The 16,893-nt window shown below is 39.2% G+C and overlaps 1 protein-coding gene across 1 annotated transcript in view; it reads left to right on the top strand.

The window, feature by feature from the left end:
• Window positions 1-16,893, top strand: part of LOC124798045 (cell division cycle 5-like protein) — a 98,345-nt gene that overhangs the window by 63,409 nt on the left and 18,043 nt on the right. Inside the window, exons 8-11 of the mRNA XM_047261270.1 lie at window positions 3,627-3,799; window positions 11,077-11,245; window positions 11,351-11,472; window positions 16,173-16,349. Of these exons, the coding sequence (XP_047117226.1) occupies window positions 3,627-3,799; window positions 11,077-11,245; window positions 11,351-11,472; window positions 16,173-16,349 (641 nt within the window). The remainder of the gene's footprint in view (window positions 1-3,626; window positions 3,800-11,076; window positions 11,246-11,350; window positions 11,473-16,172; window positions 16,350-16,893) is intronic.

Below are 16,893 nucleotides of genomic sequence, written 5' to 3'. Positions count from 1 at the left end.
ATGCAATACCTGCCCCATACATCTACTCCAGTCTGATCACAAGCATCACCTATACCATCAAAGGTAGGAATACTTGTGAAAGCAGTCATGTGGTCTACAAACTAAGCAGCAACCACTGTAGTGCATTCTACATGGGCATGACAAACGACACGCTGTGTACCTGCATGAATGGCTACCTACAAGCTGTGGCCAAGAAACACCTGACTGCTCAGATGCTGAACACACTATCCAACATGGCATTCTTCACTTCAATGACTGATTCACATCCTGTACAATCTGGTTCCTTCCTACTAACACCAGCTTTTCAGAGTTGTGCAAGTGGGAACTCTCCTTACAAAATATCCCTATGTTCTCATAATACCCCTGGTCTCAATGTTTGTTAGTCACTATCCTTCACCCAGTAATCCCCTTTCCCACTCCAGCACTACACAGCTTTCTATTCCACCAACACGCCCACAGTCGTTTTACTTCTTTACTTTTCCACTCCCCCCCCCCCCCCCCCTCTTATCCCTCTCCCAACTAACCCCCATGACCCCCCCCCCCCCTCCTCTGCCATCTGTCTAACCTCCTGAGAGCACCTAGCTGCCCTGCCCTCTCCCCACCATGGCCCTGTACGCTCCCACAAGCATCCCTTGCCCTTTACTGTTTCTCACACCCTACACTGCCATCCCTCCCTCTCACTGTCCCAGCCTCCAACATAGCCCCACCACCCAGATTGCTTCTCCAGTCATGCATAGTTGCCCACAGTCTGTTTTTGGTGGCCAGAGACAGTGGTTATGTGTGTGTTGCATTATATTTATGTGAATGTGTTTTGTGTGTGTGTGTGTGTGTGTGTGTGTGTGTGTGTGTGTGTGTGTGTTTTGTCTACTTTAGGAGGAGGCCTTTTGACCGAAAGCTTACTTGTTCTGCAGTCTTTATCTTTTGCCTGTGTGCAAGTTAACATCTCCTCGATAGATTGAGCAGCAATCTATCCTTTTCACAATATTGTCTTCTCTTTTTCTAGATATTCTAACTCTGAGTAACTTACTCATTCTATACTTTTTTGGTGCATGATGCAAGCTGATCTCTTATGGAATTAATAGCGCAAGTGGTTTCTAGTGTGTTTAATGTAAAAGAAAACTTCCAGCTTGAATCAAATTTTTGTACATCAGTAGAATTGTAGGGGAATTCAAAAGGATGTGGTGTAACACCATGTAGTATGAGCCTTCCCACGACACAACTAGATGCAGAGACACACCTGTGGGCATTCGCAAACAAAGTAAGAGGTGAGTGGGATTTATTTTCACTCAGTCAGGAGACAGGTTCAGTACCCTTTGCCAATGAACAACCTTCTGATGTATGCATAATTTCCCTATCAACTTATTTCAAGTTACCTAAAAATTCAGTTCTGATTTAAACCATTAACAAAACTTCGAAGAGAAAAGTAACTGTATGATAATGATTACTAGCGTATTGAGGAACTGAAATTTGGAAAGTTTCTGGCTGCTGTCATTTTGAGAGGACGTACTCAAATGATAGCAGCTGTTAGAAACTGCTCATGTCGTCAGCAGTCATATTCTTCTTCATATGGGGCATGATACAGTGAAAACACACATTTCAATGGTTGGGTCTGTGCCAATGTAGGAAACTTATACCTGAAAAAGGATGTGATCAATTGCCATGTCTCAGGATGCAGGGTTGGTCCGTTGGCCTTCACGCAGTTCACAGGCTCTTTTTTTTTAAAAAAAAAACAGACTGCCAGACTGTGGTGCCAGTCGGCTCATAAAAGGACTGACTGTTGTCATGTTTGCCTTAATCAATTTGAGCTTTAAGAAGGACGAGTAGCTACACCTTGTCACTGTTCATGACCATGTCTTGCTATAGGCACTTACCACCATGCAGTAGTAGCAGGTTAGCAGGTCATTACGTTCAACAAATCACAGCAATGTTGTTGGAGTTCACTCGCTGACTCGATCGCTTGCCAAGCTCGAGTGGCTCACACTACAATTTCAAACCTACAGTACCAACCCTGTGGTAAGATTGTCCTTTGTCACCTTGGTCTGCTTTTCATAGTTCAGCATTTCCTCTGATTTGATTGTCGACCTGTGTATCTAACTATGATATGATTCAATACATCTTCTCTACTGCTTATCATTGCGTAACAGCAGTGAAGGCTGCCCTTGGCTCAATAATGTACGAGATGTGTTCAAAAAATTCCAGAACTCTGTCCAAAAATTTTTTCTGTGCTTAACTCTTACTTATTGTGCATGGTCTCCTTCAAAATATCTCCATAATTGATACTCCACTCCCAATGCCATCTCAGCTTGTGGAAGCAGTCTCGTTACGCCTCTTACTGGATTGTGTGAAGCACTGTCTGTGAATGTTCTTCTATCCCATTTATAATTGCAAATCTTTGTCCTTTCAAAGGGATTTTCAACTTTGGAAATAAATAAAAGTCTGCAGGGACCAGGTCTGGAGAGCATGGCGAGTGAGACAGTACGAGCTCTTTACATATTGCAAGGTGACGGTCTTTCTGGTCTTGACTTGTGAGCCGTGGGACGAACTAGGTGGCAACAAGGTGCGTTCCAAGATGCTGTGTTAGGATTTCATGACGTGATCCAACTGAAACATTACATTCTTCTGCAGTCTCTTGGACAGTCTGTCTTCGATTGGCATGCACAATTTTGTTGACACTCCTGACATGAAACCCTTCAGTAGATGTCGAAGAGTGCATTTCTCTCCAACACACGATTGGTGCAAAGTTGCGAATGTTCTGAAAATTTTTGAACAGGCCTCATATTCTACTCAATTCTGATTTCAGAACGTATCTTATGTTTTTATTACTCCTTACCTCTGTCTTAGCATTGTGTCATCCTCCCACTGTTCCCAGTACCCAAACAAATCAGGGACCCACCCAAAAGTAAGAACATTGCTGACACTTTTTGCGGTCAGAAACCGGATAGAAAATGAGTTTTAAAGACTGCAGGCCCATTGACATTAACTGCACCTGCAAACTGGAGTAAGTTTTTTTCATTTTTACTGCCTTGGATTGCAGGTGCTTTGGAAGGTAGCGGGGTGAGGTAATGTGATAGTCATAGGGCATCTGCTTTTCCTGTTTGAATGTGAATATCACACTTTTATTGAGGAACAAAGCAGTAATTTTTATGAAGTATGAAAAACTATTATTGTTTTTAAACAGATATATCAACACACAAAACTGTACAAAATACTGTCATAAGTAATTTTCTCTTATAAGTCTTTCCATTCACACATAAAGAAGGTAGCATTGGCAAATATTAAACACAGATATTTCCTGCAGATAGTAACATTGGAAGAAAATTCTGTTTTATGGAACTATGTTCTTATCTTGACTTTGAGTTAAGGAAATCATGGTAAAGGGAAATAAAAGAAATGACTTAGCATAGCAACATCTGCAGTACCTATTATTACAAGTATTGAAGAGAAGCAGGAAACTATTTTGTTGAGTTTGCTTGTTTTATTTCATATAAAATACTAAAATATTAACGAGTAATGCATGAAGAAAGAAAAAAAGACCTCCCCCCCCCCCCCACACATACACACAATATTTTTATCAACTAATAATTAGTAAGCAAGCTTGTGTTTAATGTAGAGTATCTTTGTAACAGTTCATACTCCAGGATCTGTAACTGGGGGTTTCAACACACCACGTTCAGAAGTTGCTCTCTTAGGGAGTTCACGAACCAACCCTACACCAGTTCGTGACAAACTCAGTATTAACCCAGAGGATGGTTTGGATGTTGGGGATACACCACAGGCCTTCCGTGACTATCAAAGGCAGGTATGTCAATTGAGAAAGTTCTGTTGCCCGCAGCGTGCATTACAGTTTCCTCTCATATGCAAGTGTCAACAACTTTGACACTTGCATGCGAGAGCAAACTGTAATGTACTATGCTTGTCGAATTGTAAAGTAAAATTGCTTTATGTTAAGCTTCTTTAACCTCAGTGAAAATTTGCGTAAGGAGCTGGTGAAATGCCTTGTCCAAAGTTCTTGTGCTTACACTAATAAAATAGTACGCTCTGTCATCATGTGAGGCAGATGTCCTTGAGAAAAAAACGACAGATTACTTCTTTAACCTACAAAGATTTGAGAGATGAATGTGTAGGACAAATGAGGAACGTTGACATTCAGCTACATGCTAGAATAGTATATTTAAGTATTGTGGTAGTTTGAACATTTATGCAAAGAACAGAGATCAGGAATATGCAACTCATTTGTGAGGCAACTGCTTCAATACTGTAAAAAATGATTGTCTCACAGTTGTTCACCCCCAATCCCTCCCTCCCTCCTCCCTTCCCCGTGCCCAACTCGCTCCCCTTCACTGATTGTATGCTTTCATCTCAAACCGTTTAGTAGAGATATGCACAAGGGGTAACTAAATATGTTTAGTTTGCAGATGGGTTTTGGAGCATTTTTGCTCCATTTTAAATGGAGACAATTCATTTGGGATTTTACAGTGAATAATGTCACATAATGATTGAATTATATACATAACTAGAGATTAGAAATGGGTTCCATATACTAACTTTAAGCTCGCCAATGTGTACTATGACATCATCTGCAAAATAGCCATCTCCAAATGCTTAGGGTAACTCATGAGTCTCGCCATTATTCCATTTAACCGAAAAATTGTCACTTGACTCTGTTGTTGTCAGGCGCACAGAAAGGAGAGTGGGTACTCGAGTTACAAGTATGTGTGAGGACTCATGTGTATGTATACTAGCAAACCTGGCAAGCTTTGCAATTGCTAAATATGTATGGAACTGGATATACATCCTAATCCCCCTCTTCTCTGTGTTCATCTCTTCCTCCCCCCCCCCCCCCCTCTCTGTCCATCTCCTCTTCCCCCCCTCTCTGACCTTGGGGCTGTGTTTATTGTTATTGAAAATGAAACATGGATTGGGAATTACAATTGCTTAAAATAAATGGGTAAGTTAGTTGGGATCATTGGAGTATGGGGTATGAGAGAGACTTCTTGAGTTGCTGGATCTGTGAGAATAGTAGCTTCAATGACAGTATTTAACACAGTTTTAATCAGTGAATAGGTAGGATCACAAAGATTCAGACAATTCATAGTCCATAGTAATATTCTAATCATAAGTCATTTCTTGTTTTCCGTTAAAACTGAATGTGAGGAAGAAAACAAAACAGCACATTTATGTATATAAAATTTTATTTAATATGATATAATGAGAAAAAATGCTCTAATAGTTTAATGGCATGGTATCGTAGTTATAACTTACTGTATCAAAGAAATCAAAACTATATATTTTCACAGGACAGCAGAGCACAGCATTTTCTTTCTTGCAGTCATTGTTAACAGAAAACCTGTACAATATTTTTTTTAATATATAGCCTACACTTCTGACTGAATGTTTATTGGAATATGTTGTAAAAATTTAAAGTAAATCAGTCAAGAACTTTTAAAGATTTTTGCTAACAATGTCTTGGCTTCATACGAAGATGAGCCTTTGAGTTAGTAGACTCTTCTGTCTGGCGCCACTGGCTCAGGTGTAGTATCGACTATCTATCTTGTGGCCCCATTGCCAATATCTGTGAGGAAGAGATGGTATCTGTGGATTGTGTCCTTAGAAAGTCTTTGCTTGCCGATATATATACGGGGTTCGCTGGCCCAAGATGGAAGCACAAGGTTTGGGGATTGGTGGTAGCATCGCAAACAAGAGTTGGTCACGAGGTCTGAGCGGCCAAAGCCATCAGCTGCCCAAGGAGGGCCTGCGCAGAGCAAAGATACTGGTGTACTTCACCGTGGTCAGTGTTGACTACAAGCAGCAGACCAACATACCGCCGATTGGTTGGACACATTCGTGTTGGACGACCGCTCATGGCCTGGCTGTCCTTTCTACATGGGTTTCATCAGCACCACTAGCAACCACTGTGACGCACCATGGATCCATGGAACTGCTTGCTGACAAAGGGGAGTTACATTTTGTAATCCTCATGGTGATTTGTGTCATTGTCTGTGTGCCCTCCTTATTATTTTCTGGTTTGTACCCGACCCTCAGAGTTTTACTCGGTCGGCTCTTTGGTCATAAATATAGGCCTTAGTATTGCACTAAGACACTAATTATCATTTGAAAATTTGTCCCACTATTACATTGCCTTTCCTTTCTGGTTTGTACCCAATCATTATGTTCTAATGATTCAGCTCCTGGTCGTAAATACAGCCGGAACAGTTGTACTAAGGCACAGGTTGCTGTTAAACAAAAGAGAGACCTTTTGGTTAGATTTAGATGTTAACTGGTTCAATTCTTTGATTGTAATTGCATTTCTCAGTCATTAGCTATAATCTGAACAACCTGTTGTATTAAGCTGTACGTTGCTGTGTTTGAAAGACCGGATCATTATTGGTGTATTTTAGCGGGATCTTGTGGTTCTGCCGAGTGAATTCTCTTGTAATAAGTGTCCACAAGTAATGTTTTAAGATGTGAATTTTAAAATTTTCCTGGCAAATTGACTGTTCAAACAAATTTTGGGCTTGCAGCCAGTCATCGTTCAATACTTAGAAATCTGTAGAAATATGACTGGCGGAAAATCTGTTAAACCATGACAGCGGCTACCAGCTGGACAGTGCATGGAATCCCATCATCTCCACGATTTGCTCAAATCGAAGACGACAGAGTGTGTCGATGGCCGTGGCAAACAGCAACGCAGAAGGCGACTGAGTTCCGCTATTCCACCAGCGAGGGCGCTGCCGGCGGGCAGTGTGGTTCAACTATCAAGTTTTCGACGCATGCGCAGAATAGTTACAGTTGTTGTTGTTGTGGTCTTCAGTCCTGAGACTGGTTTGATGCAGCTCTCCATGCTACTCTATCCTGTGCAAGCTTTTTCACCTCCCAGTACCTAGTGCAACCTACATCCTTCTGAATCTGCTTAGTGTGTTCATCTCTTGGTCTCCCTCTACGATTTTTACCCTCCACACTCTCCTCCAATACTAAATTGGTGATCCCTTGAGGCCTCAGAACATGTCCTACCAACCGATCCCTTCTTCTGGTCAAGTTGTGCCACAAACTTCTCTTCTCCCCAATCCTATTCAATACTTCCTCATTAGTTATGTGATCTACCCATCTAATCTTCAGCATTCTTCTGTAGCACCACATTTCGAAAGCTTCTATTCTCTTCTTGTCCAAACTATTTATCGTCCATGTTTCACTTCCATACATGGCTACACTCCATACAAATACTTTCAGAAATGACTTCCTGACACTTAAATCTATACTCGATGTTAACAAATTTCTCTTCTTCAGAAACGCTTTCCTTGCCATTGCCAGTCTACATTTTATATCCTCTCTACTTCGACCATCATCAGTTATTTTGCTCCACAAATAGCAAAACTCCTTTACTACTTTAAGTGTCTCATTTCCTAATCTAATTCCCTCAGCATCACCCGACTTAATTAGACTACATTCCATTATCCTTGTTTTGCTTTTGTTGATGTTCATCTTATATCCTCTTTTCAAGACACTGTCCATTCCATTCAACTGCTCTTCCAAGTCCTTTGCTGTCTCTGACAGAATTACAATGTCATCGGCGAACCTCAAAGTTTTTATTTCTTCTCCATGAATTTTAATACCTACTCCGAATTTTTCTTTTGTTTCCTTTACTGCTTGCTCAATATACAGATTGAACAACATCGGGGAGAGGCTACAACCTTGTCTTACTCCCTTCCCAACCACTGCTTCCCTTTCATGTCCCTCGACTCTTATAACTGCCATCTGGTTTCTGTACAAATTGTAAATAGCCTTTCGCTCCCTGTATTTTACCCCTGCCACCTTTAGAATTTGAAAGAGAGTATTCCAGTCAACATTGTCAAACGCTTTCTCTAAGTCTACAAATGCTAGAAACGTAGGTTTGCCTTTCCTTAATCTTTCTTCTAAGATAAGTCGTAAGGTCAGTATTGCCTCACGTGTTCCAGTGTTTCTACTGAATCCAAACTGATCTTCCCCGAGGTTGGCTTCTACTAGTTTTTCCATTCGTCTGTAAAGAATTCGTGTTAGTATTTTGCAGCTATGACTTATTAAACTGATAATTTGGTAATTTTCACATCTGTCAACACCTGCTTTCTTTGGGATTGGAATTATTATATTCTTCTTATAGTTACAGTATGCTATATATTGCGGAACGGGGGACGTTTTCGCCAGTCTGCGACGGCTCACCTGAAGATGACTGGCAGGTGCCCAGTTGAAATATCGTGCGAAGTATTGAATGACGACCGGCTGCAAGCCCGAAAGTTGTTTGAACAATGTTTTAAGATGTTCCTTGAGAGCAGCATTAATAACTGACAATCAGAGTTAACTTTGAAAATATCAACAGCCAACTGTCACCAGGGCTTTAGTCAAAATGAAATTGTCAGAGGGGATCAGATGGGATCCAGTCACACCATGGTTGCCAATTGAAATTAAGAAGTTGGTTGCTTTGAAGTGAGCCTTATCATTGTCATATTGTTTCCTAATCTATTTAACCTTTAAGCACAGGTGTGCATCGTAACTCTGACCCTTTCGACATACAGCTTTTAAATTAAAAGCTACATCATCTGTTGAATCACTCTTCTCATCAATGGTGCTTATATAGTTTTTATGTGTTGCAGAAGGGCATTTAATAAGACAGATTGTGTTCAGCGCGGTAGAAAACACCACTGTTTCACTCGATAACGGGCGGGCTGCAGGTCCGGCCGTCTTGTAATCATTGTCATATTGTTTGCTGTTTTGCTATACAGCACTCCAGATTTCTTTTGCAAAAGCTTGTTCAACTTAAGGTTTAAGGTCAAAAGAATTTTGTAAATTTGTTTATTTTGTTAAAGAAAATTTTATGGTTATGTATTGTTAAATAAACAGGTTGTGTGAAAAGAATTTTATATTGGTGGGTCCTCCCTTCCACGTTTTCCTTAATTCAAGTAAGTACCATGTATCAGAGGTGTGTTCAAAAAGTATCAAGAATTTTCATTTTTTTGAAATAATTTTATCTGCTCATCTACATCAATGTTATCTCCTTCAAAGCAGTCCCCCCTTAGATATTATAGCCCCCACCTCTTTCAGCGATGTGCTTTTAACCTCTTCCAAGCTTGTAAAATGATGGCTCTTTAAGGTTCTCTTTATTTTTGGAAACATAAGGAAGTCACATGGGACCATATCTGGTGAATATGGAGGTTGGGGCATCATAACAGTGTTGTTTTTCATCAAACATTCACAAACAAGAAATGAACTGTAAGCAGATGCACTATCATGACACAAAAGCCATGAATTGTTTCTCACAAATCCTGGCGTATTTTTGGATTGCTTCCCTCAAACAGCATTAAACTTTCAGGTAGAACTCGTGATTGATTGTTTGACCTTTTACTCATGATGCATTGTGCTGTTAAAGTGAAAGAAATCATTGAGCAGAACCTTCACATTCAATCACACTTGCTGAACTTTTTTCAGTCTTGATGATCCAGAATGCCTTCACTGGGACGATTGAGCCTTTAATTTCGACGTCATACACCTACACCCGTGTTTTGTCAACCTGTTATGACACATTTCAGTAGTTTTGCATCATTGTTGGCTTGATTTCGCTAATGAAAAACCAAACCATGTCTGCTGCTAATATTTCGCCTATAAATAATTTTGCCATCTTCAGAGCAGTTCAGAAACATTGTCATTCCAGCGCACCCTGAAGATGATCAAATGGTTTACAGCGAAAATATTACACCGGTGAGCAGACTAAAGTTTGGTTATGGCTGATATTGAGCAATTTTATGGATTGAGCACTACAATGTGAGAATGTAAAACATTCATTCTGATGTGATGTCTGTATATTACTTGTACAGCTTCAAATGAATTGTTTGTATTGAAACCTGTATGCAAACTAATGCAGCTGTGGACACTGCCCATGGCATCACAATTTGGGAAGGCCTCAAGCTTTTGTAAAGGTTATGGAATAAGTTTCCTTGTGAGCATATTTACAATACACTTAATAAGGCAACATACTGCTGCAGGTGCCTCAAAACAATACTGGCATTTTTGGGAAGAGACAGAAACCATATAAAACCAGATCTGGGTTTAAGCTGAATATGTAAATGTCTGAATTCAGTACTTTTCTAGAAACATTAATGTTTTTTGTGTGGTACGGCACATTCACATTATGCTACAAGAGCTGATACAGACAATCATTGAACCACTTTCTTCAGGGTGCTCAGTATAGCATAATCCTTTGTTAGTTTACAGCTACTGTTCCTACTTTCTTCAAGACTGATTGTGTATTCATGTGCAGTGAACAGCGTGCACACTTTATTTCCAAGTGCTGAGCCTTCTGGGTTAGATAGAAGGGTGTCCAATGCCTGTGAGCACCTTGAGATGAAGATTCTCAACTTAATAACTACAGATCGTACCAAAAGTTCACTTAATGTTGTGGTAGGAGATGAAGACATCCTCGATGTTCATTGGATTGTGCAAAGTATATGGTGGAAATTACTCCAGATACTGACGTTTATTCAGTCACTTTGAAAATTTAATAAAGCTCACATTGAAATTCACCTACTTCAGCTGCATGGGTAACAGTGACTGAATACCTCATAAAGTGCAGTAGTGTAAGTTCTTCCACCACGTCGAATAGTCACACATTGTTGAAACTTGCTAGAATGGAATTGATTGAATACTGTTATTGCATCTCTGTTTTGGAAATGCGTGAACAGATGAGAATCAAGAATTAAAGCCTAAAATCAAGAGTTGTATTAATTGATGGTGATAAAAATTTAATTTGTGGTACAAGGAATTAAAGCCACATTCAAAAATAAACTGCACAAGAAGAGAAGAGAAGAGGAAAAATTTCCTAGTTTTTTATTACAAGTCAATGGGATAGTCTTTGTCTCAGAAATCATTAAAGATCCAGTACCAAAACTACATGTAAATATTGTGGTAGGAGATATATATTTATTATAAGAATTTATGTTTTTGTCGAAGCTTTTCCACTCTGAACTTGTTTCTGCTCATAGTTTAGTAAAAGTTTTGTTTGCGTGAGATATGTAAAAGCATCCTGTAGGTGAAATTACGCTGCTTGTTCAGCTGAAGGAGCAACTTCGGCAGAGTTTGGGGTCACTCCCTGCACCACGCAATGACTATGAAATTGTTGTGCCTGAAGAAGAGGAGCATGAAGTTGCACCAGAAGCAACAAATTCAATCGAAGACCAGGCAGATGTTGATGCTCGGTATGCAGCTGAGTTGCAGGCCAAACGTAAGTTCAGAATTAATTTTTTATCTAAGGATAACTAATGAATATTTCCTGATATTAATGCATTTGCTAATGAAATTAAAGCTAATAGTGGATCTTGTGTGGTAGGTGAGGAAGAAATGCGTGCACGATCTCAGGCTGTACAGAGGGACTTACCTCGTCCTCAAGAAATAAACACAGCGGTGTTAAGACCGCCTCACACTGACCCACCTCTCACAGAGTTACAAAAGGTGAGTGGAACTGTGCTATGTCTCACCAGGTGTGTGTGTGTGTGTGTGTGTGTGTGTGTGTGTGTGTGTTGTGTGTAACAACTGTATGAAAAGGATAACAGCAATGTTCCTAGATGGAAAAGTACGTGAAATGAGGGACAGACCACCACTTACCTGTGAAGACTAGTGTGTGATGCAGCAACGCGTAATAACACTAGCTTTCAAGCTCTCTCTCTCTCTCTCTCTCTCTCTCTCACTCACACACACACACACACACACACACACACACGACACCCAAATGTACGTGCTTGCTTTAGTGAGATGAGTCTCTGCTTTTCCCTTATTTTACTTGTGAGAAGAATAGATTGCTACTCACTGTCATGTATCTATCTATAACCTATTAATGTGTTTGTTTTCTTTATTTTATTTAATTTAGTTTGTATTGATATTTTTAATTTGATTTTGGGTTCCACTGCAAAGATATGCAAAGGCACTGATCGTTCATAGATTTTACTGACAATATAATGTTGTGTGGGATCCTGAATAATTATTGAAATCATTTAGACAAATCCATGCTCAAAAACAGCTGATTGTTATAACCTGTAGACACATACCAAAAAAGTATTTCACCGTTTTCAATACGTAAGGACCTATGTGTGATTTAATTACATCTTAATGCAGGCCAAGTCTGTGTAACATAAATTGTGTGAATAAATCGTCAAGTAGTTTGAAAATGCCAGTTTCCTAAAGATCATAGATGGAATAAATAATATCGCCGATCTCCAGCATCACCTGTGGAAGGAACAGGATAATACTTACAATAATTTGAAATTGCCGCTTAATGGCAGCCAGTTGTCGCCGCCTAGCAATGTTCAGCTTGCTACTGGCGCAGCGTCTGAAATTCTTTTAAAAATGATGGAATAAGCAAATGGGATATGTGGTGCAGGTTATGGTTAAAATTAACAGCGATATTTTATACATACGAGGGTTATTCCAAAAGTAAGGTCCGATCGGTCGCGAAATGGAAACGACTATGAAAATCCGATAAAGCTTTGCACAGATGTGTTGGGTAGTGTCTCTAGTATAACCCCAGTTAGCATCACGTCGCTCTTCTCATTTCTGAGCTCGCAGTGAGTGCGTAAAGATGTCTAGAAAATAGTGTCTGCCGCCAAGTACGAGGGCCTGGTGAGAAATTTCGCCTGAAGCTATGCAGCCAACATTACATAACTGTCGTGCTGTTTCGTCTTCACGACAATTCTCAGCCGCATTCTGCAGGGGCAATGAAGATGCTCCTGCATCGTTTTCAAATGGAAATGTGAGATTACCCACAATACAGTCCGCAATTGTCTCCCCCTGAGTTTCATCTCTGGTCACATGAACCGCTGTCTTTGAAGACAACATTTTGACACAGACAACGAGGTGTAGGCCAGCGTGGAGAATTGGCGGAAAGCACTGGCGGCTGCCTTCTATGATGAGGCTATTGAAAAGTTGGTACAACGCTATGACAAAAGTCTTAAGTCAGAACGGCGACTGCGTAGAGAAGTAGCTGAAAGGTGTAGCTAATTGTTACAAGTAAAACATTTCTGATGTTCACTGTGGTTTCAATTTGGCAATCAATCGGACCTTACTTTTGGAATAACCCTCGTATATTGGATCTCACTGCTCAAATAATAAAACATGTCCACAGCTTATTATGTTGATTGCACAAAATGGCATCGTATCCAAACAAGAACAAGCAAGAGTGTGTCGCATTTCCCCCTCCCCCCCCCCCCCCCCCCTCCCATACCAAAAAGAACAAAGACAATAATAATACCTATCTTACAGATAATAGTTTTTCTTTGTAATAGCATTATTCCTTGACTTTCAGTAGAGTTTCTTGTACATATGACAAATATAATTGCTCAGTATTGTGGAAAAATATTTAAGAATTTGTAGTTTGCCTAATCTGGACCGTGGGATGTCATATCACCATATAGGTTAGCACTTTATACTTGTTCATATTGTTCCAGATTTTCCTCATGTGTTCCTAAACAAAAGGATTCGGTGCCCAAGCTCGTTCTAACATGGATGTCACAACATTCTCAGTAGGGATCATATCTTTTTTAATTTTTGTAGCCCCGTAACATTTCATACTGTCAGAATTGTGTGATAAGCAATTCAATTTTAGTATAGAGCAGACAAATTAAATACGATACCTTCAGTATGAATAACAACATGCTATTTCTGTTCCATAAAATTTTGGGCGTGCAGCCACATAAATTCAGCTTCTTCTTCTAATACTTTGGCTGAATACCGTCCAGCTATCTTCAGAGTGAGCCGAGGTGACTAACACTCCAGAAGAAGAAGCTGATTTTATGCGGTTGCACACCGAACTGTTATGTAACAGTCTTTATGCTGCAAAAACATGACGATGCACAACATGTCATTTCTCTGTAATACCTCACCATCATACCTATTGCTCAAGGGCCGACATGGTTTATCATATGATTTCCTATCTTGCCGCACCATGTCTGTTTCTTTATTCCATTCATCTCCAAGCACCATAGCGTGAGGATCTGCAAGCATCGGTATGTTTTTCTGCCACCTGTGCTCCAGTGTTAGGGCTGTTTCATTAGTGAAGTTTTTCTTCTGTAAGTTGTGTTGAAATGTATCTTAAAATATCTTAAGTTATAGATGATTGTAAATAATGACTGAAAAGGAACTGAAATACTTTGCCAAATTCAGGTATGGAACTGCAGCTGCATTTGTTTTCTCCAAAATATGGATGGTTCGGCAGACACTGATTACTTTATGATATCCAAGTATAGGAATTGCTGTGCCATTCCTGCTTTCAGTCTTTCTGTACGGTATCAGATTGAGTTAGTGGTACTTGTTCCAGTGTTTTGTGTGTGTGTGTGTGTGTGTGTGTGTGTGTGTGTGTGTGTATTTGCTTGAACATTAAAAGTAGTCCTTCCTCTACCAAAGCTCATTTATAAACTTCATTATCTATACAAAGAGATAACATTATGAATGAATTCACATTTCTAAAATCTGTAGGTAATTCACTTAACTTGTTTTCGAGGTGCATTATTTAATTTCTTTTAAAAGAATTATTCAAGTGAAATTGGAATGCATTTCCTGTTTTTACTCAGTATTTAAGACTATTTTTGCAGCAGCATATTCATATTTGGTGATCTTTTATCTTTGTTTTCACATTCAACTGGTGTTTCTGCTCCTAGATTTTCTGGGACATGTTGTAAAAACTAAAATTTTTTTCAGAGATTTCAACTGAATACTTAAATTTAACTCCACAGAATTTGACAGTGAGTTGATTTATTAAATCATTTTGATAATTTTGGAAGTTCTTCACAAGTGTTGCACGTTATGGGATTATTAATTGAATACCTTATTGTATTTTGGAGGGAGACATTAAGTTTAAAAAAATGGCGTTTTGAGATGGTCTGTTGAGTATTGTCCAAGAAGAAGTTGAACAACAGGAGTGACATGATTTAACTTTGATATACGGTGGCTGCACCATCTATCTGACGTAGTTTGAGTTGACTGTGGCATGTTTTCTCTTCCAGTGGTGCCCTCTGTACTGCTATTCTCATTGAATTTGATTTCAGAGAAGCACGTTATTGTAGCCTATGAAGCAGACAAAGAGATCTTTTTTGATCTGTAATATTTCTGAGGAAGAATGGTTATATCAAGAATTGCCTTTTGTATTTCAGACACATTTTTGAACTTGACACATTCTGGCAGGGGTCATCCCCAGAAATATTTTTAAGTAGTACATTAAATAAACCTATCTGTAGCCATGTGTCTCCTGGAGCAAATATCTTTGAGGTCATAAGCAAATGTCAACTTTTTATTATCATACAGTAGGTGAAAGTTCTGTGAATTATGAAGTCTCATCACATGTGTGGACTCGGTGTTGTAATAAAATTTGTGGTTATGCATCATCTTTTAGAGTTTTGTGGGGTAAGTTGTTTATCTTAAAATTATTCCTGGTAATAGGCTTGTCACTCATCTGTTGTTATTTCCTATGCAATAATGCGGATATTTGGTGAGAAACAGACTGGATTGTTTTCCTTCCAATGTTCATTCTTTTTATTATGTACTTTCACAGTTTTCTGTAAACTTTTGCTCATTGCTTTCTGACTTTCATCTTTTCTTCATCAGTCATAGGCTTTGATCTCTGATCTTTATTTCCTATTTCAATTTTACTGTTGGTCATAGGTTACGAGAGCAGACTTTCTCTTACACATCACTTAGCTCTTCCATATTAGCTCCTCTTTAAAGCTAACAGGTGCAGTAAGCAAACAAAAGTATTACTATCGCAAGTGACAGTCAGTCTGCCAGACATAAAAAGTTAAAAGACTGGGTTGTTTGGAATTTGTTGAAGTATGATGTTTCTTTTTGTTTGTGATGATGGCCACTGTTACTAGCAAACCATAAGCTGAACGTGTTTCGCTTACACTGTATTTGATTATCTATTGAGTGTAACTGTAAAAGCATTTATGGTGAAGTTATAACATGTTATAACTATGTTGTTTCCAATTCTGGCAGTACACCATGTCTACAGAATTAAAGATTCTGACCTCATCCAAGTGAAAACCTTCCATAAAACTATGTTGTGTCAAATGAGTATCTCCTTGTTAAAAGTGTTTCAGTAAGGTGTATGTAATAGTTTAAGGAATAAAGTTTCTTCAAGATGATTGTATAATAGCATAAATTTTCAGGCTGAAGAGCTGATCAAAAGTGAAATGATAACAATGCTTCACTATGATGCTGTCTACTCCCCCGTCACCAGTCAGCAGGAAGCCAAGAAGAGAGGACAGATTATGACACAGGCACAACATCTTGCATACCTTGAGCAACACCCGTATTCAAATTATTCTCAGGACCAAGTAGCACAGGTAGTAATACTTCCTTGATTTATTGAAATTTAAATTTTACAGTTATTCTTGTGTCTTTTATCTGAGTTAACTACAGAATGTAGGGGTAAGTCAACAAAGTGGGTGGGGGAATCTTTTGCCTCCTGAAGTATAACTTATAGTATTGGATTTTGTCTCAGAATCAGCTGTGCAGAGTTTAATGAAAAGCAACAGCCATACAGAGTCACTGTGATGAACATTATTAGAATCCAGCAATTGTGTTGGTTTGGTGGCCGAGTGCGTAACAGTAAGATGACAAATACAGAAGTTGGGATTCGATCCCCAATCACTCCATGTATTTTTTCTGTCACTTGTAACACCTGCTGTCCTCAGCAGTGATTTGTAAATGAGAAAAAATCCAAAATGTACCAGATCCTAGACTCAACATTTCACTTAAGATCATTCTATAACCGGATAGTTATGTCAGTTTGAGGACAATATCCATACTATCTCCAGTAGGACCTTGTGTAGTAAAGCACGACGATGTTCAACCCAATCTTCCAATTGAGATTAGTTTTTCTTATAG

The sequence above is a fragment of the Schistocerca piceifrons genome, chromosome 1 (genome assembly GCF_021461385.2).
Source record: "Schistocerca piceifrons isolate TAMUIC-IGC-003096 chromosome 1, iqSchPice1.1, whole genome shotgun sequence".
Lineage (NCBI taxonomy): Eukaryota > Metazoa > Arthropoda > Insecta > Orthoptera > Acrididae > Schistocerca > Schistocerca piceifrons.
Note: the sequence above shows the minus strand (reverse complement) of the source record. Positions and strands in the feature narration are given on the sequence as shown.